A 22,720-nucleotide genomic window follows, 5' to 3' on the forward strand; every position below is an offset into this window, starting at 1 on the left:
ACCTTGGAAACTTTCCAGTGTCTTAAAGTGGTCTTAATTAATGGTATTTTGAAATTGAACAGTGTAGCCAAAGGGCAGATATAGTTACAAAATATAAAGTGATCTGTGTTTTGTTGGTCTTCTAGCTTTGTCCTAATTTAAAAAAAAAAACTTTTATTATTTATTATTTTTTAAGGATATTTTACCAGGTATAGATTTCTAGATTTCTTTAAGCACTTTGGAAATGTTATCTCATTGTCTTTTACTTCCATAGTTTCTGAGAAAAATCAGATTTAATTCTTATTATTGTTCTTTGAAGGCAGTGTGTCTTTTTCTCTGATGGATTTTAAGACTTTTCTCCTAATGTTTTATTTCTGTTGTTCCTGTTTTCTGAATTGCAGATCTTCCTAAGTCTGTGGGTTAATACCCTTACTCATTTTGGAAAATGTTTGGCTACTATATATTCAGTATTGTTTTTCTCCCATTTTCTCCATCCTCTCCATCCATGGCTTTCAACTGAGAGCCTGGTGAATGAATCTTGTCATTCTTTCTGGTGGAACCTGAACCTTAATCATGGTCTCCTTAACACTGTAGGGCTGCCAATATTCTTCTCTCCTAAGCTTTGTCCTAACTTTTAAATATAATTATATAAGACATTTAAGAAATTGGAATATTCTTACTTTTTCCTTCTGCCTAAAGGTTAAACATAACTTAAGGCTTCAGATACATTTGGAGCAGATTGCAAACCTATTGAAATATATCGTTTTGCGCCTCCTGGGTGACTCAGCAGGGTAAGCAGCTGCCTTCCGTTCAGGTCATGATCTCAGGGTCCTGGGATTGAGCCCTGCATTGGCTCCTTCTTCAGTGGGGGCCTGATTCTGCCTCTCACTCTCCCTCTGTGCTTTCTCTCTCTCTCTCTTTCAAATAAATAAATAAAATCTTTTAAAAGAGAAAGAAATAGAGCAAGATTTTCCTTTCCAAGTTTTAATTTAGATTCCAGTTAGTTAACATAGAGTGTAAATTTAGTTTCAGGTCTAGAATTCACTGATTCAGCACCTACATACAACACCCAGTGCTCATCACAAGTACCCTGCTTAATCCCCATCACCTATTTCACCCATCCCCCTCACCCACCTCCCCTCTGGTAACCATCAGTTTGTTCTCTGTAGTTAAGAGTCTGTTTCTTGGTTTGCCTCTCCAGCCCATTTTTGTTTCTTTTGTTTCTTCAATTCTATACATGAGTGAAACCTTATGGTATTTGTCTTTCTCTGACTGACTGATTTTGCTTGGCATAATATTCTCTAGCTCCATCCACGTCATTGCAAATGTCAAGGTTTCATTCTTTTTTATGGCAGAATAATATTCCATCATAGATACTACTTCTTTATTCATTCATTATTAAGGGAACATTTGGGCTCTTTCTATAATTTGGCTATTGTTGATGCTGCTATAAACATGGGGGTACATGTATCCCTTCAAATAAATATTTTTGTATCCTTTGGATAAATATTTATAGTGTAATTGCTACATCATAGACAATGAATTAACTTTTTGAGGAACCTCCATACTGTTTTCCAGAGTGGCTGAGCCAGTTTGCATTCCCACCAACAGTGTAGGAGGGTTCCCTTTACTCTACCATTCTCGCCAATACCTGTTGTTTTCTGTGTTGTTAAAATTAGCCATTCTGACTGGTGTGAGTTGATACCTCATTGTAGTATTAATATGTATTTCCCTGATGATGAGTGATGTTGAGCATCTTTTCATGTGTCTGCGGGCCATCTGTATGTCTTCTTTGGAGAAATGTCTATTCATATCTTCTGCCCATTTTTTAACTGGATTATTTGGGGGTTTTGGGGGGGTGTTGTGTTTTGTAATCTATTTATATATTTTGGATACTAACCCTTTATCAGATAAGTCATTTGCAAGTATCTTCTCCCATTCCATAAGTTGCCCTTTAAAAAAAAGATTTATTTTATTTATTTTTAGAGAGAGAGCATGAGTGACAGGAAGGGTGAGGGAGAGGGAGAGAGAAAAAGAAAGACTCCCTGCTGAGTGCAGAGCCTGATGTGGGACTTGATCCCACCATCTTGAGGTCATAACCTGAGCAGACATCGAAAGTTGGATGCTTAACTGACTGAGCCATCCTGCCACCCTCGTAGGTTGTCTCGGAAGCTTTTTTTCTTCTGTTCAGAAGCTATTTCCCAATAGTCTTATTTTTTGGAAGTACAGCATTTCTTATAAATTTGGTTAATCAGATACAAAATGGGAATATTTTTTCAGGGTGATTTTTTTTTCCTTATTTTGTTTTTACTTTTTTTGGTAATGGTCAGGAAGGTTTGGGTGATACTTTCTGAGCAGTTATTTTGCTAGTGACTGTGAATGCATGATTTGTCTAAGGGGCTTATAGTATTGAGATGAACAGAGGTTTACAGGTTATAAGACAGTGCCTTAAATGCTGTGTCTCACTAGGTGTGAGACAATGAATAAAGCTATTTAACTTTCTTAGAGGTAGGAAACTTTATGGAAGACTGAAAATCCCTTATTTTTTTAGTGTACACAAAGCCTAAAAACTCAAAACTCAAAACTCACCATGTTGATAAGAACTAGTAGAATAAGAAGACTACTAACTAGTAGCTATAAGTTTAGAAAATATCCACATATTGATCATTATTTTGATATTGTAAAACTTACTACATGATTAATAAAGCAAACTACATGAGTTGCCTGATCCACTAAGCAACTTTTAAAATTACATTTTAGGGGTGCCTGGGTGACTCAGTGGGTTAAGCCTCTGCCTTCAGCTCAGATTATGATCCCAGGGTCCTGGGATCAGGCCCCACATCAGGCTCAGCAGGGAGCCTGCTTCCTCTCTCTCTGCCTGCCTCTCTGCCTACTTGTGATCTCTGTCAAATAAATAAATAGAATCTTTAAAAAAATTACATTTTAAACTTTATGTAAATTACTGTATTCATGCAGAAGTGTTCACAGTACATAAGTGCAGTGTACAGTTTGATAAATTTTCACAAAGTGAACACAACTGTGTAATCAGCACCCAGTTGATGAAATAAAACTACTCATACCCCAAAGCATTCCCAATCTCATCACCCCTTCCTGATTGCTACCTTCCTACCCAAAAGTAACTACTATCCTGACTACTAACAGTATGGATTAGTTTTACTTATTTTTTAACTTTACACAAATGGAATTATACTTCAAATATATTTAAATTAAAAAAATAAAACAGTGGATTAGATAATTTTCATTCATGATCTAACACCCTAATATTGGGTGCCTGGGTAGTTCAATTGGTTAAGCAACTGATCATGATCCCAGGGTTCCTAGCCCCACATCAGGATCCCCCTGCTCTGTGGGGAGCCTGATTCTCCCTCTCCCTCTGCCTGCTACTCCCCATGCTTGTGCTCTCTCTCTCTGTCAAATAAAATCTTAAAAAAAAAAAACCCTAATATTAAAATCTAGGTTTATTTTTGCATAGTCTCTTGCATTCTTTGTTTAGTTGTATCTTTTTGGGGGGAGCTCCTTTTTTGTAGTATAGACAGACTTTGTATGCAGTTCAGCTTTTTAATATATCATATATTTTCTATATACTTGTATCTCTTTTATCATTACAAAAGTTGCATGAGAATTACAGATAAATAAGAAAATATAGGCAAGGAAAAGGAAAAATTGTGATCATTCTTAATGTTTATATAATGGGTGTATCATATTTCAGTTATTCTTCTATTGTTTTTTTAAAGATTTTATTTATTTATTTGACAGACAGAGATCACAAGTAGGCAGAGAGACAGGCAGAGAGAGAAAGGGAAGCAGGCTCCCTGCTGAGCAGAGAGCCCAGTGTGGGGCTAGAGCCCAGTGTGGGGCTCGATCCCAGGACCCTGGGATCATGACCTGAGCTGAAGGTAGAGGCTTTAACCCACTGAGCCACCCAGGCACCCCTATTCTTCTATTGTTGAATGTTGTAAAGAATGGTTACTTGGATATAAAAATAATTTGGTGGGACGCTTCGGTGGCTCAGCCGGTTAATCATCTCCCTTCAGCTCAGGTCATGATCCCGTGGTCCTGGGATTGAGTCCCACACCAGGCTCCTTGTTCAGTGGGGAACCTGCTTCTTCTTCTGCCTGCAGCTTCTCCTGCTTGTACTCTCTTTCTCTCTAACACACAAATAAATAAATGCATAAATCTTTAAAAAAAAATTAGGCATATCTCCAGATTCCCAAAGGTAAGATTTGAAACAAAGTGTACAAATCTTACAGTTTTCCTTGGTGTTCTGTCCAAACTATTTTCCAAAAATGTTTTGCTAAATAAAGGGAAGGAGGATTGCTGTCAGAATATGTGTACTGATAGCTCTGGCAGGTCCTAACTATCATTATATATTCTCATTTTTTAAACTGCTAATTCAATAGGAAAAGAAATTTTAAGTCATTGTTTAAATTAGTTTGAACAATAATAAAGTACATAATTGAAACATTTTCCCAGAATTTTGGAATTATGCCTCATTTTATGCAAATGTCTTTGCCTTCATCATATATAATGTACTTTAATTCTGGTAGTTCTTTTAGTTCTTGTATGTTTTTTTGTTTGTTTGTTTGTTTTTTAAAGATTTTATTTATTTATTTGACAGAGAGAGATCACAAGTAGGCAGAGAGGCAGGCAGAGAGAGAGAGAGAGAGGGAAGCAGGCTCCCTGCTGAGCAGAGAGCCCGATGCGGGACTCAATCCCAGGACCCTGAGATCATGACCTGAGCCGAAGGCAGAGGCTTAACCCACTGAGCCACCCAGGCGCCCCATAGTTCTTGTATGTTATAGAATACTACTTCCTCGGGCGCCTGGGTGGCTCAGTGGGTTAAGCCGCTGCCTTCGGCTCAGGTCATGATCTCAGGGTCCTGGGATTGAGTCCCGCATCGGGCTCTCTGCTTAGCAGGGAGCCTGCTTCCCTCTCTCTCTCTGCCTGCCTCTCCATCTACTTGTGATTTCTCTCTGTCAAATAAATAAATAAAATCTTTTTTTAAAAAAAAGAATACTACTTCCTCTAGTTTCTATTCATTTCTCCCATAGTAGTATTTAATAGTGATTAGGTATTTATTATTTATCTCATCACTTATATCCACCACTAGATTGTAAGTTTATCCAAGGAAGGGTCTATATTTTGTCCAGCTTTTTAATTCCAGCAGCTAGTAGTACCTGGCATATAGTAGGCAGTGTCGGAAAAAGTTTAAAGAATCAATTAAGGGGTGCCTGGGAGGCTCAGTCAGTTAAGGTCCAACTCGTGATTTTAGCTGAGGTCGTGATTTCAGGATCATGGCATCAAGCCCTGCATTAGGCTCCATGCTCACCATGGAGTCTGCCTAAGGTTCTCTTCTCTTTCTCCCTCTGTCCCTTCCCCCTGCTCTTTCTCTCTCTCAAATAAATAAAATCTTTAAAAAATCAAGAATCAATAAATAGAATGAAACAATATGTATGGCAGCGCATCACAACTTTTTTTAAAGATTTTTTTAATTTTGCGAGAGAGAGTGCCCGCGTGAGCAGGGGAAGGGACAGAGGGAGAAGCAGATTCCCCGATGAGCAGGGAGCCCAGTGCAGGACTCGACCCCAGGATGCTGGTATCATGACCTGAGCTGAAGGCAGACACTTACCCAACTGAGCCACCCAGGTGCCCCATCACAGCTCTCAATAACTGAGAACAGCACACAAAGACATTGGTGGTATATTGTAAGATAGAAAGCTCATTCAAAGAAAATACGTATGGACCATGATATGAAACAAACCATTCCAAAAGCAAGTCTCAACCATTATTCAAAAGTACCCTGTAACATGGTGCCTGTATGCCTCAGTCAGTTAATCATTTGCCTTTGGTCAGGTCATGATCTCCGGGTCCTGGGATCGAGTGGCACATTGGGCTCTCTGCTCAGCAGGGAGCCTCCTCCTCCCACTTTCCCATCCCTGCTTATGCTCTCATTATCTCTCTCAAATAACTAAATAAAACCTTTAAAAAAAAAGGTGCCCTGTAACAAAAGCCTATAGAAATGATCAATCGTTGCATGTATCTGGATATAAAGAACCTCAGTAAGAAAAAGTAATCATTGGAGAAAACAACTTGTCCAAGCAACTAAAAGCATGATGAATGGGTATCATCCCTAAAAAGAGGCTATTAATGAGAGAGGGCAAGATGGTAGTGAAGAGATGAATAGACAAAGTATAGAGCTGATTATAAATTCAGGCCTTATCCGAACACCTGTTTTTCCCTTTCTGCTTACTCATACCCACATGCGGTAGCATACAATTTGCATGTGTGTACATGTAATTGATTTGGGCATTTTTAATTGCTGTTTGTATTAACCAAACTGGAGGGTAAATCTCGTTTCTACTAGAACATACTGTATTTGCTTTTAAAATTCAACTTTGCTTATTTTAGCATTCAACCATGCCACGTATAACCTATTTGCATGAGTAGGTGTATTTTGTATTTATGTAGTTTCCATATTAAGGTGAATCAAAATGAGGTGATGACATAGAGGATTCTCTTTTTTTTTTATTGGAATAGGACAAACTTAGGTAATTGAATAGTAATTTGAGCTTTAGAGGTTGATTGTTGAAATTCTGGAGAGGTTTTGAAAAGTTATTTTTCAAATAAAAATTACTTGCTGTTCTGTCCAAATGGTGCGCATTTCAAGTGTATTCACTTCTGGAGGGTGGTTGAATATGCAAAAAGGCTATTTAATGTTTTTTAAAATGTATCAGAGCACCCGGGTGGCTCAGGCAGTTCAGCCTCTGACTCGATCTCAGCTCAGGTCTTGATTTCAGGGTTGTGAATTCAGGCCTCCCCAAAAAACAAACTAAAATAAAGTATATACAAGGTTGGAATAATACATGCAAGCATGTCCAGGAAGGTTATTTCAAAGTACTTGTCAGAAAAACTTGTATTTTCGTCTGTTAAATTATAGTGGGACATTTGTTAACAATACTGATTTTCATTTGTACAAATGAAGTAATTTTCCAACCTTAATATTTTTTTATTATACCTTCATAGTAAATAATTGTTATGGTGTACAGATATAAGATTCTCCATTTTATTTATTTATTTATTTTTAGATTTTATCTATTGATTTGACAGGGAGAGACACAGCGAGAGAGGGAACACAAACCGAGGGAGTGGGAGAGGGAAATGCAGGCCTCCCACCTAGCAGGGAGCCTCATGTGGGGCTCAATCCTGGGATCAACAACTGAGCCACCCAGGCACCCCTTATTTTGTATTTTTAATCACCCATCTTTTTTTATTAAAGTGAAATTCATGTAACATAAAATTAACTATTTTAAAGAGAACAATCCAATGAAGTTTTTTTTTTTAAAGATTTTATCTATTTATTTGACAGAGGTTTGAACAGAGAGAAAGAGAGAGAAAGAGCACAAGCAGGGGGAGCAACAGGCAGAGGGAGAGGGAGAGAGAGAAACAGGCTCCCTGCTAAGTGGGGAGCCTAACATGGGACTCGATCCCAGAACCCTGGGATCATGACCTGAGCCAAAGGCAGACACTTAACTGACTGAGCCACACAGGTATCCCTCCAGTGACATTTAATACATTCATAAGGATTCCCTATTTTAGTAACAGGTTTTTTTTTTTTAATTGAAAGTTGAAGATTTGTATATTCATTGTAATTTTCCTTTTTTTTAAGATTTTTAAATTTATTTAATTGTTAGAGAGAGAGAGAGCGCAAGAGAGCACAGGCAGGCAGAGTAGCAGGCAGAGGCAGAGGGATAAGCAGGCTCCCTGCTGAGCAAGGAGGCTGATGTGGGACTCGATCCCAGGATGCTGGGATCATGACCTGAGTTGAAGGCAGCTGCTTAACCAGCTGAGCCACCCAGGCATTCCTCATTATAATTTTCTTCATGAAAGAACAGAAATATTAAAATGGTATGTCTTTTCTATCTGTGTGAATTTCTCCTTAAACAGTTTTTCTAAGATGGTGGTGTTACCTTAGGGATGGTGCTGTTATGTGAAGCTGCTACATCTGACATGGATATTGGAAAGCGAAAAAGTAAGTTATATCATATGCCAAAATATAAGGTCTACCTTTTTAATTTATTTTTTATTGTTGAAGTATAGTTGACATACAATGTTAAATAACAATTCTGCCTTTAATACAGAAAACAATGTCCTCTTAATCACTTCCTCCTCTTAGTTATAGGTATATTATTTTACTACTTGATTATTTAAAAAGTAACATACGCTTATTGTAAAAAATGTGGGGTGAAATCTGATTTATGAAACATTTGGGGGGAGAACTACCCATTATTCCATTATTGAGAAGCTAAAAATTTTAATGTTTTAATATAGTTTCTTCCATTTGTAAAAACATATTTAAAACTCTGTATAAAATTTTGAATCTTGCACCCCCACTTTTAAACTGGAGTTAAATAATTTACTAATAAATATTTTCCTATACATAATTTTAAATTTGTACTGTATGCTGTAATTTAACTATTCTGATTCTGTCAAACATTTAGGTTTTTTTCAAACTTCCATTATAATAAATACTTCTTTAGTGACTATCGTAGTATACTAAGCTTTATTCTCTATGAACTCTCTAAGGTAGATTCCTAAAAGTAGAATGACTTTTATCATACCTCTGTAGTAGTATTTTTAATCCCCTTGATATTTTAAACTGATGATGCTAAATTGTTTCCCCAGATGTTACAGTTGAGATTCCTACTAGTGGTATTTAAAGATGCTTTGTCAGCATTAGCTAAGCTCATTAAAAATTGTGTGTGTGTGTGTGTGTGTGTGTGTGTGTGTATGTACTTGCTAATCAGATAAGGGGCAAATGTTATTTTGTACTTTGGTTATTTTTTTTTAAGATTTTATTTATTTATTTGACAGAGATCACAAGTAGGCAAAGAAGCAGGCAGAGAGAGAGAGGGAGGGAAGCAGGCTTCCTGCCAAGCAGAGAGCCCGATGTGGGGCTCGATCCCAGGACCCTGGGAACATGACCTGAGCTGAAGGCAGAGGCTTAACCCACTGAACCACCTAGGCGCCCCTGTACTTTGGTTATTAACGAAGTTGAATATTTTTCTGAATGTTTATCAGCTGTTTGTGTTTTCCCTTCTATAAAAAGTCTTTGTCTTTTGCCATTTATATATTATCCTTAGTACTTTTTATATTGGTTTGGATGGACTTTTTATATATTAAAATATTCACACATTGGTATTTGTTGCAAAGAAATGCTAACAGTGTAATTTTATTTCACTCATATAAAATACGTTTAAGTCAGAGTTTTCCCTTTATGGCTAAAAGGGTGTATGTCATCAAATTAACCTCCTAAATATAGTGTACTTGTTTATTTGAAAAAATATGATGACATTGGATTTTAAATTTGGGAGATTCTTATTTTGCTGAATTGAAATGAATTTTTACATATTACAAAAGTAGAACTAATGTATCAATTTTGTATCCAGTCGGTATAAATCCTTTCATTACCTGACTTTTAAAAATTTGCCTATTTCGGTATTCATTATTGGGAAAAGGCCCTCTGAATGCTACATTGGTAGTATCAATTAATTATAAAACACTTTGGTGGCACATTAGAATAATCACAACTAATAATAACAAATACTTATTTAATATTTGTTATCTACCAGAAACTGCCCTAAACACTTTTAGATATATTATGTGAAAAAAGTAGAATACAAATGTAAATACACTGATACTATATCTACACACAGGTGTGTGTGTGTGTGTGTGTGTGTGTTAGATAAAAAAGACTTATACAATAGCTCATGTGTTAATACTTACTAAAAGATATGTGTAACATTTTCATTTTAGCCCCTAATTATATTATGTGAAGATTTAAAAAGGAAAAAGAATGGTTCCCTAAGTATAGTAAGACTAAAAATTGTGTTTTTAGAGTCAGCCAATAAGTATGTTTCCCTAGAATTTCCATGGGTGTAGAACACATGCTTTCCCACATCCCCACCACTATGCTTCTTAGCCAGTCTTAGTTTCAGGACTTGAACGAGCCTCAAGTTATGAGAATCATACCTGAGCATTGTGGGATCGGCATCCAAAGTTAAGGTTGTTAACTGCTATGCTAAACTAGAGCATATGAGATTAATGGAGAGAGTATGAATTTAGGACCAAGATTCATGGTATTTCCCCCTCATTATTCAAATGAGGAATCCACGTTGAATGAGTTCCTTATATAGGTGGTGTAGTTACCTATAAACGAATAAAGTACTTTCAAGTGAGGGTGTCACAATGATGTTGTTAGATGTCTTTTTTTTTAAAGATTTTATTTATTTATTTGACAGACAGAGATCACAAGTAGGCAGAGAGGCAGGCGAGGCGGTGGGGAGGGGGCACGCAGGCTCCCTGCTGAGCAGAGAGCCCAATTCCAGGACCCTGAGATCATGACCTGAGCTGAAAGCAGAGGCTGAACCCACTGAACCACCCAGGCGCCCCAGATGTCTGTAAATCAGTATCCATACCACATTTTGTGTCATGTGTTAATACTCATTAAAAATATATTTAACATTTACCTTTTAACACCTAAATATATTGTGTGAAAATTTAAAAAGGAAAAAGAATTGCTCCCTAAAGTATAACAAGACAAGGTTTTTAGTGTCGGCCAATAAGTACGTTTCCCTAGAACTTCAACTGCTGTATTAACACACACAAAAGGCCACATTTAACGCTATAGAAGAAATTTATTAAGTGACTAAGTGATTATCTTGTTAGTAGTAAAATTTTCTAACACTAATTCTTTTTTGTTTAAAGATTTATTAGTGTGAGCATGCTCACATGCATGGGGGAGGGGCAGAAGGAGAGGGGGAGAAGCAGGCTCTGCGGCATGGCGCAGTACTCAAGGCTCGATCTTTTTTTTTTTTTTTAAGATTTTTTTTATTTATTTGACAGAAATCACAAGTAGGCAGAGAGGCAGGCAGAGAGAGAGAGGAGGAAGCAGGCTCCCTGCCAAGCAGAGAGGCAGATGCAGGACTCCATCCCAGGACCCCTAGATCACGACCTGAGCGGAAGGCAGAGGCTTAACCCACTGAGCCACCCAGGTGCCCCAAGGCTCCATCTTAAACCCTGAAATCATGACCTGTGCTGAAATCAAGAGTCAGATGCTTGACCTATTGAGCCACCTATGTGCCCCTTTAACACTAAATTCTTGACTGTGATGACTTTATTACTTCACAAAATTAAATTGCACAAGCATATAAATGGAACTACTCTATTGTATTGTAATTGGTCAAATTAAATGGGAAGGCAGAATCCTAAAGATTTAAGAATGGGCATGGAAATTTTTGGAAAGTTGAGGTTTACCGCTAAATTTTCACTCTTGGAAGTGTAGACTACCATTTATGCCCTAGTTCTTTATTACATCTAACATGCTCATTTTACACTTTTGTTTTTCTGCAGTAATGTGTGTGGCTGGTATTGCGCTTGTTGTATTATTCTTCAGTTGGATGCTCTCTATTTTCAGATCTAAATATCATGGATATCCATATAGGTATGATTATTTTACACTTACATAGTGATTACCTATACTTAGAATGATTAGAGTTGCTGTTGCTTTGTAATATTTTTTTTTTGCTTTACCTCCAAACTGTTGTAGCTTCTAAAGCAGATAAAAGCTTTAACTTAAGTATGTTGCTTATAAAAGTTAACTTAAGATAATTATGATACAGTGGACAATAGTATGTGATTTCTCAGGAACATTTTTGAGGGTTATTCTGACATCACCTAATTTAATCTAGAAATCTGAAGAACACTTAATGGTTAGAATATTTTATACATTGTCTGCATACCCTATTTTCTCTTGAACAAATTATTTTTTTAATGTTTTTTTAAACTTCACACACCTCTACTTTTTAGGGCTCTTTAGATGGCATAAACAACATTTTTTTAGAATCCAGTTTATAAAGAGTATAGGAAGGAGTGTTCAAGAAGATCTAACTGTCTTGAAATGTTCATAGTGATCTCTAAGGCTCAGGGAAGAAATTAACTCCCCTGATCTAAATTCTTGATTTTATTCTGTTAATAGCCACAAGAGATATACCTACATAATGGGGGATGTTGTGAGTTTTATCATCTGAGTGCCAGGCACCATAATTCATGTTCTTTTTTTTTTTTTTTTTTTTTTTTTTTTTAAAGATTTTATTTATTTATTTGACAGAGAGAGATCACAGGTAGGCAGAGAGGAAGCAGGCTCCCTGCTGAGCAGAGAGCCCGATGTGGGACTCGATCCCAGGACCCTGAGATCATGACCTGAGCCGAAGGCAGCGGCTTAACCCACTGAGCCACCCAGGCGCCCAATTCATGTTCTTTTAATACAACATTGTCCTGTCGTGTAAAGGATTATGAACACTAAAGATAAATTATATCAAGTGAAATTTTTAAAAAAGATTTTATTTATTTGAGAGAGAGTGAGAGAGAGAACATGAGAGGAAAGAAGGTCAGAGGAAGAAGCAGATTCTACATGAAGCTGGGAGCCTGATGCAGGACTGGATCCTGGGACTCCAGGGTCATGACCTGAGCCGAAGGCAGTCACCCAGCCAACTGAGCCTCCCAGGCACCCCAGAAGCCCCTTTAGTAGACAATTTTGAACAACTCTCTAGTTGATTCATTATTTCATGACATTCCTGGATGCCTTTTAATCAGTGAACATCATAAATTAGTCTTCTTTTGCATGTTGTTTCTTGCAAACTTACTTAATTTTATTTCTTTTTAAGTTTTTACTTAAATTCTAGTTAGTTAACATATAGTGTAATACTAGTTTCAGGTGTATAATACAGTGATTGAACACTTCCATACAATACCTATTGACACCTCTTTTGTCTAAAATCAAGATGCTTATCACAAGTGCACTCCTTAATCCCCATCACTTTAACCTATCCCCCCAACTCACCTCCCTTCTGGTGACCCTCAGTTTGCTCTCTATAGTTAAGAGTATTTTTCTTGATTTGCCCCTTTTTTTTCCTTTTGCTTGTTTTATTTCTTAAATTCCACACATGAGTGAAATCATATGTTATTTGTCTTTCTCTGACTTATTTCACTTAGCAGAATACTCTCTGGCTTATCCATGTCATTGCAAATGGCAAAACTTCCTTCTTTTTTATCCACTTACCAGTTAATGGACACTTGGGCTGGCAAATGTAACTTAATTTTAAGAACAAAACCTACTAGAACTTTGATTCTTGATTTATTCTTCTGTGTATTTATATTTTAAAATAATTTTTTCTTTATAGAATACTAACTGGGATGCAAGGGTAATCTTGCTGGGATTTCTATTGCTTATTTCATCACCATGGTTGATCCAATTATTAATCAGTGTCTCTCTTCACGAGATTTTTTTAAAACAAGTTTATGTCTATTTCCTTCTCTTCTAAGACTATCTTAATATGTTGGCGTTTCTCCCTTTTTGTTATTAATACTCAAAGTTTATTACACATGCACCCAAATGCTCTTTCGTCTAAAATCAAGATATTTATTAGAAGTAAGGCCTATTGTTTTTTTAGAGACTAATCGTTTTTTTAATATTTTTGTTTCAGCTTTCTGATGAGTTAAAAAGGATCCCAGAGATATGTAGACACTGGAGTAATGGAAATTGAAAAATGAAAAATGTGTGTGTGTGTTTGAAAAGAAGAATGAAATTTGTGTATTTTGTATTACCTCTTTTTTTCAAGTGATTTAAATAGTTAATCATTTAACCAAAGATTTGTAGTGCCTTAACAAGCAATTTCTTGTCAAAATCATGAAGTATTTGGATACAGTTCTCCTTTTAACCTTCCCTCGCTGATGAACTGTATGTATAACATTTAATTTAATAGTATTAAGTACATTATAAAAATTTTATAACTACATTTGAATTAGAACAAGGTTCAGAACTGCTTTAGTTAACTGTTAGCCATCTAATTTTATATTATCTTATCCAAAGGTAGGGAAAAATAGTCCTGACCAGGTGTTCCTACATATGCCTATTACAGACAAATGCATCAGGAATGCATTCTTAGCTGTTTCATATTTGCATGGATGTGTATACTTTGCACATCTTTTCTTTTGGGCAGAAAAATCATTATGTGCTATGTGATCTTCTGACATGCCTAGCCTTTAGAAAAGAAGACTAGCCAGTCCTCTCCCTCCTTCATGTTTCCTACTGAAATACAGTGCTAGCTATGCTTCTTGGTAGCTGTAGACATTAGAAAGTCTAAATACAGGATTATGATTTCTGCATGAGTGTGGTGTTAACTCCTTTTATTTGGAAAGATTTCAGGTTCATTCTGTCTCCTTAATTTATTTTAGGTAGGCCCCTCTAATAAAATGTGGCTTAGTGCTAAAAATCAGTGTAACTTAAAAATGGTCTGAACTGTTTCTACAAATTAGAGATTGTCATTTCTTTCATTTGTGCCTCACAGAAAAAAATAGGTTCATCTAGTTAAGTCGATTCCTGTATTACAGTTCTAACGTATTTCATTAACCCTTGTATTTAGGAAAAGGACTCCCCTAGATTGGGAAAAGCATATCCTGATATATTGAGTTGTTGCTTATGAATAGAAAGTAAATTGTTTCTTGAAAGTTATGTTTTTGCTATTACTTTAGCCTTCATCCTTTCACTTGAAGTGGAGAAACAGTAAACATTTGAAGAGGTTTTGAGTTTTGTCTTTTTTTTCTGTCAGTGGAAATAACCATATATGCAAACCAAATTTTTGTCCAAATTTTTGCTTTGGTTCTCATTAGATCTAGCCATAACCTTCTCCATAGTTTCACTGTTATGGAAATACGATAATAATGACTGTGAACAATTTTAAATCTTAAAAGTATTATGTCAAAATAATACTTTGCCTACTATTTACCATCTAATAACTTAACCATGTGGTCTAGAAGTCTTATATCATAGAGATTTGCAGAAGAGATGAATATAATTGCCTAAGAAGAAATGTTTTATGTGGCTTTTTTGTTTTTGTTCCAAGATTTGGCAGGTCAGGGTATATAGTTGACCTTTTTACTCTTTAGTGGTTCCACTTTTTGTTAATTACTTCCCTATAAATTGTGTGATTCTGGATTCCTTATCTGCTGTTCATATTATAATTGTCTCAGGCCAAATAAATTTATGCTGTGATTCTTATGACATTTGTATGAAGATGCCCTGATTTGTACAAATTGACCAGGGTTATACTACTGCCATGTAATCTGTATAGCTCCCTATGATGTGCCATGAGCATCAAAAGAATGACGCTTTTTTGTATTTGTTTTGTCTCCCTTAAGAGCACATTTTTCTTGTGGAAGGAGAAGAATTGCATTCTGGCTAAAATCTGTAGAGTGCAGATTTACTAAACTTAGAGTTACTTTTGTGGAAATTTTGAAGTTCGCTTTCATCTGAAGTGCCTTATGTAGACTCTTAATTTACTTTTCTAGTAATTTTTGAATATTTGTTATGCATTTTAAAAATACTATTCAAAATGACACATTGTAGTAGCAAAGATAACCAAATGTCTGGCTGTTTGCTTTTTGACCACATCAATAAACTTTTACAATCTAAACTCTTAAGTTTTTTTATTAACATGAAAAGGGGGTGAATTTAAAACATTAAATTAGGATTATAATATTAGGTTATTTCAGTTTTTTAAAAAAGATTTATTTATTTATTTGAGAGAAGCGTGCACTTGAGAGCAGGCGGAGGGGAGGGGCAGTGGGAGAGGGAGAGAATCTCAAACAGATTCCCTGCTGAGTGTGGAGCCTGATGCAGAGCTCTATCTCACAACCCTTAGATCATGACCTGAGCCGAAATCAAGAGCCAGTCACTTAGACTGAGCCACCCAGGTGCCTCTGGGCTATTTCATTTTGGGTGAAAATATAATTAAATTTTGGGGCGGCTCAGTGGGTTAAGCCTCTGCCTTCAGCTCAGGTCATGATCTCAGGACCCTGGGATCGAATCCCACATACAGGCTCTCTGCTCAGTGGGGAGCCTGCTTCCCCCTCTCTTTCTGCCTGCCTCTCTGCCTACTTGTGATCTCTCTCTCTCTCTCTCTCTCTCTGTCAAATAAATAAATAACATCTTAAAAATAAAGAAAATATAATTAAATTTCTACAGTAAGTTTGATAGGCCAATTTCCTTAAGTATTTCTAAATCGAGATACATTCTTCCAGGATTCCATATGTTATCTTTCATTAATGTTGTTGTAGGTTAGTTAAAACAGCCAGGATAAGTAGGTGAATGGCTGTCTTCAATGGTTGATCTAGTTTTGTCCCAGTTGGTGAACACTGTGACTAGCTCATTACCTTTTTGTACTAAATAATTGATTTGAAACAGTTACCCAGACGGATTATGATGTTATATGAGACTGAACAACAGTACATTTGCAAACATGGAATGGGAACACTGGACAGGAAATAGAGAGATCTAGCTCTTAAACAGATTTTAGTTCTTATTCTCTGTCTAGCTATGTGACCATAGGCAAGTCACTTGAAATAGGTTCTTTCAGGACCTATTTCTTTATTCTGATGCAAGTGCATTGAACTAAATTACTTTAGTGTTCCTTCTAGCACCACTGTTTTAGGTGCAAAATATTAAAGATATAGTTAAATTTGAATATGTATCATTTGTGATATTCAGGTTTGGTATTGAATTAAATCAGTTGAAATGTAGGATGTTTTGTAATCAGATTTCTGAAGAAGCTGTGAAATGCTTGTGGAGACCATTATAGCTGCAGGTTGTTGTTTTTTTTTTTTTAATTTTGTTTATTTAACAGAGAGAGATGACAAGTAGGCACAGAGAGAGAGAGAGAGAGAGAGGGAAGCAGGCTCCCTGCTGAGCAGAGAGCCCGATGCGGGACTTGATCCCAGAACTCTGAGATCATGACCCAAGCCGAAGGCAGAGGCTTAACCCACTGAGCCACCCAGGTGCCCAGCTGCAGGTTGTTTAATATGCATTGAAGTATTTTTTAGAAAGGATCTACTTGAAACCAATATGTTAGTATCAGATCTTGATTTAAATGCCCAGGTATAACCAAGAATGAAACCAACTATAGCAGTGTTAATCTGACAGAAAATCAAAGCCAAAAGAACCATAAATACCATTTAATCAGTCCCTTCATTTTGAATGCTAAAGAAAATCTGCCTTAGATAGGTGACACAGCTCACCAAAAGTTGTTCCAAGGAAAGGCCTATGGGTTTCCAGTTTTGCTGTGAATTTCCTATGGATTAGGTTTCAGTGCGAGATGTAAATTATTCCCTGGAGACATGGAAATCATAGTTAGTCTACCTTGAATTGTTTCCTGACATCAAGACCCTGAGAGAAGGGTCCTAATGAGAGAGGCATTTCCCTAGAACGGCTGATATAGGCTTCAGAAGAAGGGAAGAATTTCAATGGACTCTCTTTAATCTGTGGAAGTAGAATTTAGGGGCACCTGGCTGGCTTAGTCAGTAGAACATGGAACTCTTGAGTTCAAGCCCCACATTGGGCTTAGAGCTTATTTCAAAAAAAATGGTTAAGATGGCAAATTGTATGCATATTTTACCACACATCAAAACTAAAATAGTAATGCCTTGGCCTCCACCCCATGTTGGCATTTACTCATTGACACCACTTTGTAATTTCATCATTGTCCTGAAAATATGAGTACAGCTGGAGAAGGTATGACTTATGGTTAAAATGTTGAATCATGGTCTTCGGGCTCTTTGGGGGAACAATTTAAAGACATTCAGGTAAACCCTGCCTGCATAGTCAGTGATGATTAGTATATTCCAATGAGTGCTTTGTAAATGACTTAGATCTGGAAGAAACTCATCAGGATATGTGGGCATTCCCAAATATCCAGACTCAGAAATGATCCATTTGGTTTGAGCCTTCCAGTTCATGATGCCTGGCCATGGCTCTGCGGCCAGCAGTCACAGCTAGAGAACTTCAGGTCTGAAGTTCTTTTTGTGACCCTCAAATAAAATTAATGAAATGTTTCCCCCCCTCAAACACAGCTCAAACACAATTTCTGGGAAGTTTTCCTGACCTCCCACTTTGGGTTCTATACCCCTCCTCTTTTATTTAGTGCAGGCTGAGGTCTCTTATTCTATCTTGTAGTTACCTCTTTTCTCCCCTAACTGTAATTCCCTTGAGAACAGGAATATTGTCTTATTCATCTCTGTATGCTCATTTTCTAAAATGGCTGCATAGTACATGCTCAGTAAAACTACAGATTGAATAAAGAAAAAAAAGGTCTTTGCTCTTGAGTTGTTTACAATCTTGTGGAAATAAACAAGAAAACAAATGCAGTCCTATGTGCTGGTGGGAGAATACATGTTATGGGTACAGAGAAAGGTTTCATTACTTTTTTGGGATTGGGATGGGAAGCAAAGGGAGAGGTTTCTGTGACAGAAATTGAAATTTTATTTATTTTTTATTTTTTTTAAAGATTTTATTTATTTATTTGTCAGAGAGAGAGGAGCGAGAGTGAGCACAGGCAGACAGAGTGGCAGGCAGAGGCAGAGGGAGAAGCAGGCTCCCTGCCAAGCAAGGAGCCCAATGTGGGACTCGGTCCCAGGACGCTGGGATCACGACCTGAGCTGAAGGCAGCTGCTCAACCAACTGAGCCACCCAGGTGTCCCAGAAATTGAAATTTTAAAAGAGAGTTTTAAGGTCCTGAAATGCCAAAATATTCTTTTGTTTTGGTCCCTGCCCCCACCTAAATGCCAAAATATTCCTGCAAATATAGTATTGTATCAATTCAGTATTTAAAATCTGAAGTCAGAGTCATTTACATCCTGAGTCATGCCCAGAGTTACATGGTACTCGAAAACTTCTCTATGAACAACACGCACACTTTAAAAATATTCTTACCACCCTTATCCCTTTTCTTGTTTTAAAATTCTCTCATCAGGGGCGCCAGGGTGGCTCAGTGGGTTAAAGCCTCTGCCTTCAGCTCAGGTCATGATCCCAGGATCCTGGGATAGAGTCCCGCATAGGCCTCTCTGCTCAGCAGGGAGCCTGCTTCCTCCTCTCTCTCTGCCTGCCTCTCTGCCTACTTGTGATCTCTGTCTGTCAAATAAATAAATAAAATCTTTTAAAAAAATAAAATAAAATTCTCTCATCATACCTCGTTTTAATTACTTGTTCCTGAATTATCAGTAACTCCAAACACCTTTTCTTATGTTTATCAGTCATTTTTATTTCCCTTACAAACAGTTTGGGCCTCTATCTAATTCTCATGGAGTCTTCTTAGAACTGAGTGGTGGAGAAAGTTTAGAGAAACAGAAAGAGAGAATAGTATGGAAATCTGAGGAGAAAAGGAAAAAGAGGGAGGGTGGTTTCTAGGACCAATTCCAAGACCCCTGAAAACCCAAGTTCTTCTGTTCCTCTCTGGTTAGACTTCTTCCTTTCTTCGCTTCTTTCCCCCTTAAATGTCAAATTCATTCTCATAAGGCTGACCTCTCGTCACTTCTTTTAATTGAGATTTCTTTCTTTTTTTAAAAAAAGATTTTATTAGAGAGAAGCAAGGGGGGAGGGCTGGAAGGAGAAGAGAGTCTTTTTTTAAAAAAAATTATTTATTTATTTGACAGACAGAGATCACAAGTAGGCAGAGAGGCAGGGAGAGAGAGAGGAGGAAGCAGGCTCCCTGCTGAGCAGAGAGCCCAGTGTGGGGCTCAATCCCAGGACCCTGGGATCATGACCCTAGCCGAAGGCAGAGGCTTTAATCCACTGAGCCACCCAGACGCCCCTACATCTTATGCAGACTCCCTGCTGAGCACAGAGCCCAGTGCAGGGCTTGATATCACCACTCTGAGATCACAACCAGAGCCCAAAACAAGAGTCAGAACCTTAACCTACTGTATCACCCAGGCGCTGATATTTTCTTTCTTTCTCTTTCCCTTTCTTCCTTTCTTTCTCTCTTTTATTTTTTTACTTCCTTTCTCTTTTTTTATCATTCTCTTTCTCTTTTAATTGTGTTGTGTTAGTCACCATAAAATACATCATTAATTTTTTTAAGATTTTATTTATTTATTTGACAGATAGAGATCTCAAGTAGGCAGAGAGGCAGGCAGAGAGAGAGAGGAGGGAGCAGGCTCCCTGCTGAGCAGAGAGCCCGATGTGGGGCTCGATCCCAGGACGCTGGGATCATAACCTGAACCGAAGGCAGAGGCTTTAACCCACTGAGCCACCCAGACGCCCCTACATCATTAATTTTTTTAAAGATTTTATTTATTTATTTGACAGAGAGGTCACAAGTAGGCAGACAGAGAGAGAGGGGGGAAGCAGGCTCCCCGCTGAGCAGAAAGCCCAATGCGGCCTCCATCCCAGGACTATGAGATCATGACCTGAGCCGAAGGCAGAGCCACCCAGGCGCCCTACATCATTAATTTTTAATCATTCTATTTGGAAAGATTCAAGCCAAAAGTATAAAGAACCCTTACTATTTCTCTCTGGACCCTTTTCAGGTGTAATATCTGAGGACAACATGTAGCTAGACAACTGTGAAAATTTTATCTCAGATTTTTATAAAATGCCAATGTTTTGGTAATATAAAAAATAAATACTACAATACCAGTATTACCATTTTGCTATAGTCTCATATGTAATAGGTTCAAGTCCCAACAGCTTAGCAGAAGAAAGGAAGATAGAATTCCTTGATAGTGACTAGCTAGCTAGTTCTGTTAAATGTTAGTTCAGATTAAGATATTATTAGGAATAAATGGCTGGAGGAGTTAAGATAGTGGAGGAGGAGGAGGAGGAGGACCCTAAGCTGTCTCATCCTTTGAACACAGCTAGTTATCAAATCATTCTGAACACCCAAAAAATCAATCAGAGGTCTGAGAGAACAAAAACCGCAAATCAAGGACAAAAATGACCAACTTTAGGGAGGTAGGAGGTGCAGAGAATTGACTTGGGGGAGATAGAGCTGTTGGTATGGGGGCAGGGAGGGAGCCTGTTTCTGGAGGCAACTGCAAAGTATAAGAAGAACACAAAATCAGAACTTTAAGAAGCCTGTCACCATCGGGAACATGCCTGGCTTAAAGGTGCTTGGGTGGCAAAGGGGGGCAGAATCCCAAGAGTGACAGCAAGGTCTGAAGAACCCCTGAGTTGCAACAAGAACAGGTGGAGCCAATTTGCTGCCCTATTTCCAGGCAGAGGAGCAGGGAAGCCAGCTAGGAGATGCTGGTTTTGGTACTGATTCAGTGCTCTGCTTTGCCATAAACTGTGAACCACTTTGTAGTTGTTAAACTGCTTTCCTGGGACGGGCTAGAAAATAGCAAAAGGGTGGTAAGACCCACCACCAGAGGAAAAGCGTGGGTCTATGCCATAGGAGTCCCTCAAATTGGGAGTTTTGAAACTCAGTTGTGTGCCTGAGATCGAAAACCTTGGTCACAGGCAGGGTGAATGCAGGGTTCAGACAGAAACCTGGGACACAAGAAGGGTGATTGAATACTCTCCTGTGAGGGCTCACTGAAAAGTGGGGTGGCTCGAAATTTCGGTGCTGAAGCTAGAGAGCAGGGCTCTGGCATATTCATCCCTCCCATCAGCACTGAAACACTTCAGGGAGCAAAACAGCGTCGCCTAGAGGAGGATGGAGCCGCTTACACCAAGCCCCAACCTTCTGCATCCTAGAAGCACATTTCCACTGAAAACAAGACAGTCTAAGGATCAGCCCAGCAGGCTCTTACCCCAGAAGACCAGCACAAACAACACTCCCACTAATTCACAGAGTGCTGCAAAGCATTAGCTCTAGAAAAGGAATCTAGCGTCATTTTTACATTTAGTCTTTCTTCTTTATATTTTCATTTCTTATTTTTCCAATTCTTTTTTTAAATTATTTTAGTTATTTACATATTTTTATCTATTTTAAATTTTCATTTTATTTTATTTTTTATTTTGAGATCTGCGTTCTTTTAACAAGCACACCAAAGCACACACAAGATCTACTTGTGGTTTTTTTTCTTTCTGTTTTTGTTTTGCTTTGTTTCTTCCTTTGTTTTCTAGACAAAATGACGAGATGGAGAAATTCACCCCAAAAGAAAGGACAGGAAGTAGAACTCATAGACAGGGATTTAATTAATACAGATATAATAAAAGGTCTGAACTATAATTTTTTATTTTTATTAACCTGTAATATGTTATAGGTTTCAGGGATACAGGTCTGTGATTCATCAGTCTTACACAATTCACAGCACTCACCATAGCACATACACTCCCCAGTGTCCATCACTCAACCACCCTATCCCTCCCACCCCCTTCCACTCCAGCAACACTCAGTTTGTTTCCTGAGATTGAGAGTCTCTTAGAGTTTGTCTCCCTCTCTGGTTTTGTCCCCTTTCATTTTTTTCCTCTTTTCCTCCATGATCCTCTGCCTTGTTACTCAAATTTCACATATCAGCGAGATCATATGATAATTGTCTTTCTCTGATTGACTTATTTCACTTAGCATAATATCCTCTAGTTCCATCCACATCATTGCAAATGGCAAGATTTCATTTTTGATGGCTGCATAATATTACATTGCGTGCACACGCACGTGTGTGTGTGTGTGTGTGTGTGTGTGTGTGTGTATCACATCACATCTTCTTTATCCATTCATTTGCCACAGGACATTTAGGCTCTATCCATAGTTGGGCTATTGTGGACACGGATGCTATAAACATTAGGCTGCATGTGCCCCTTCAGATCACTACATTTGTATCTTTGGGGGAAAGGCCCAACAGTGCAATTGCTGGGTCATAAGGTAGCTCTATTTTCAGCTTTTTGAGG

At 37.7% G+C, this 22,720-nt stretch overlaps 1 protein-coding gene across 1 annotated transcript in view; it reads left to right on the forward strand.

The window, feature by feature from the left end:
- MAGT1 (magnesium transporter 1) overlaps positions 1-15,530 on the forward strand; it is a 79,088-nt gene extending 63,558 nt beyond the window's left edge. Inside the window, exons 8-10 of the mRNA XM_082716031.1 lie at positions 7,955-8,029; positions 11,410-11,500; positions 13,542-15,530. Of these exons, the coding sequence (XP_082572157.1) occupies positions 7,955-8,029; positions 11,410-11,500; positions 13,542-13,557 (182 nt within the window). The 3' untranslated portion in view covers positions 13,558-15,530. The remainder of the gene's footprint in view (positions 1-7,954; positions 8,030-11,409; positions 11,501-13,541) is intronic.
- The last annotated feature ends 7,190 nt before the right edge of the window (positions 15,531-22,720 follow it).

This window comes from Mustela nivalis, assembly GCF_964662115.1.
Source record: "Mustela nivalis genome assembly, chromosome: X".
Lineage (NCBI taxonomy): Eukaryota > Metazoa > Chordata > Mammalia > Carnivora > Mustelidae > Mustela > Mustela nivalis.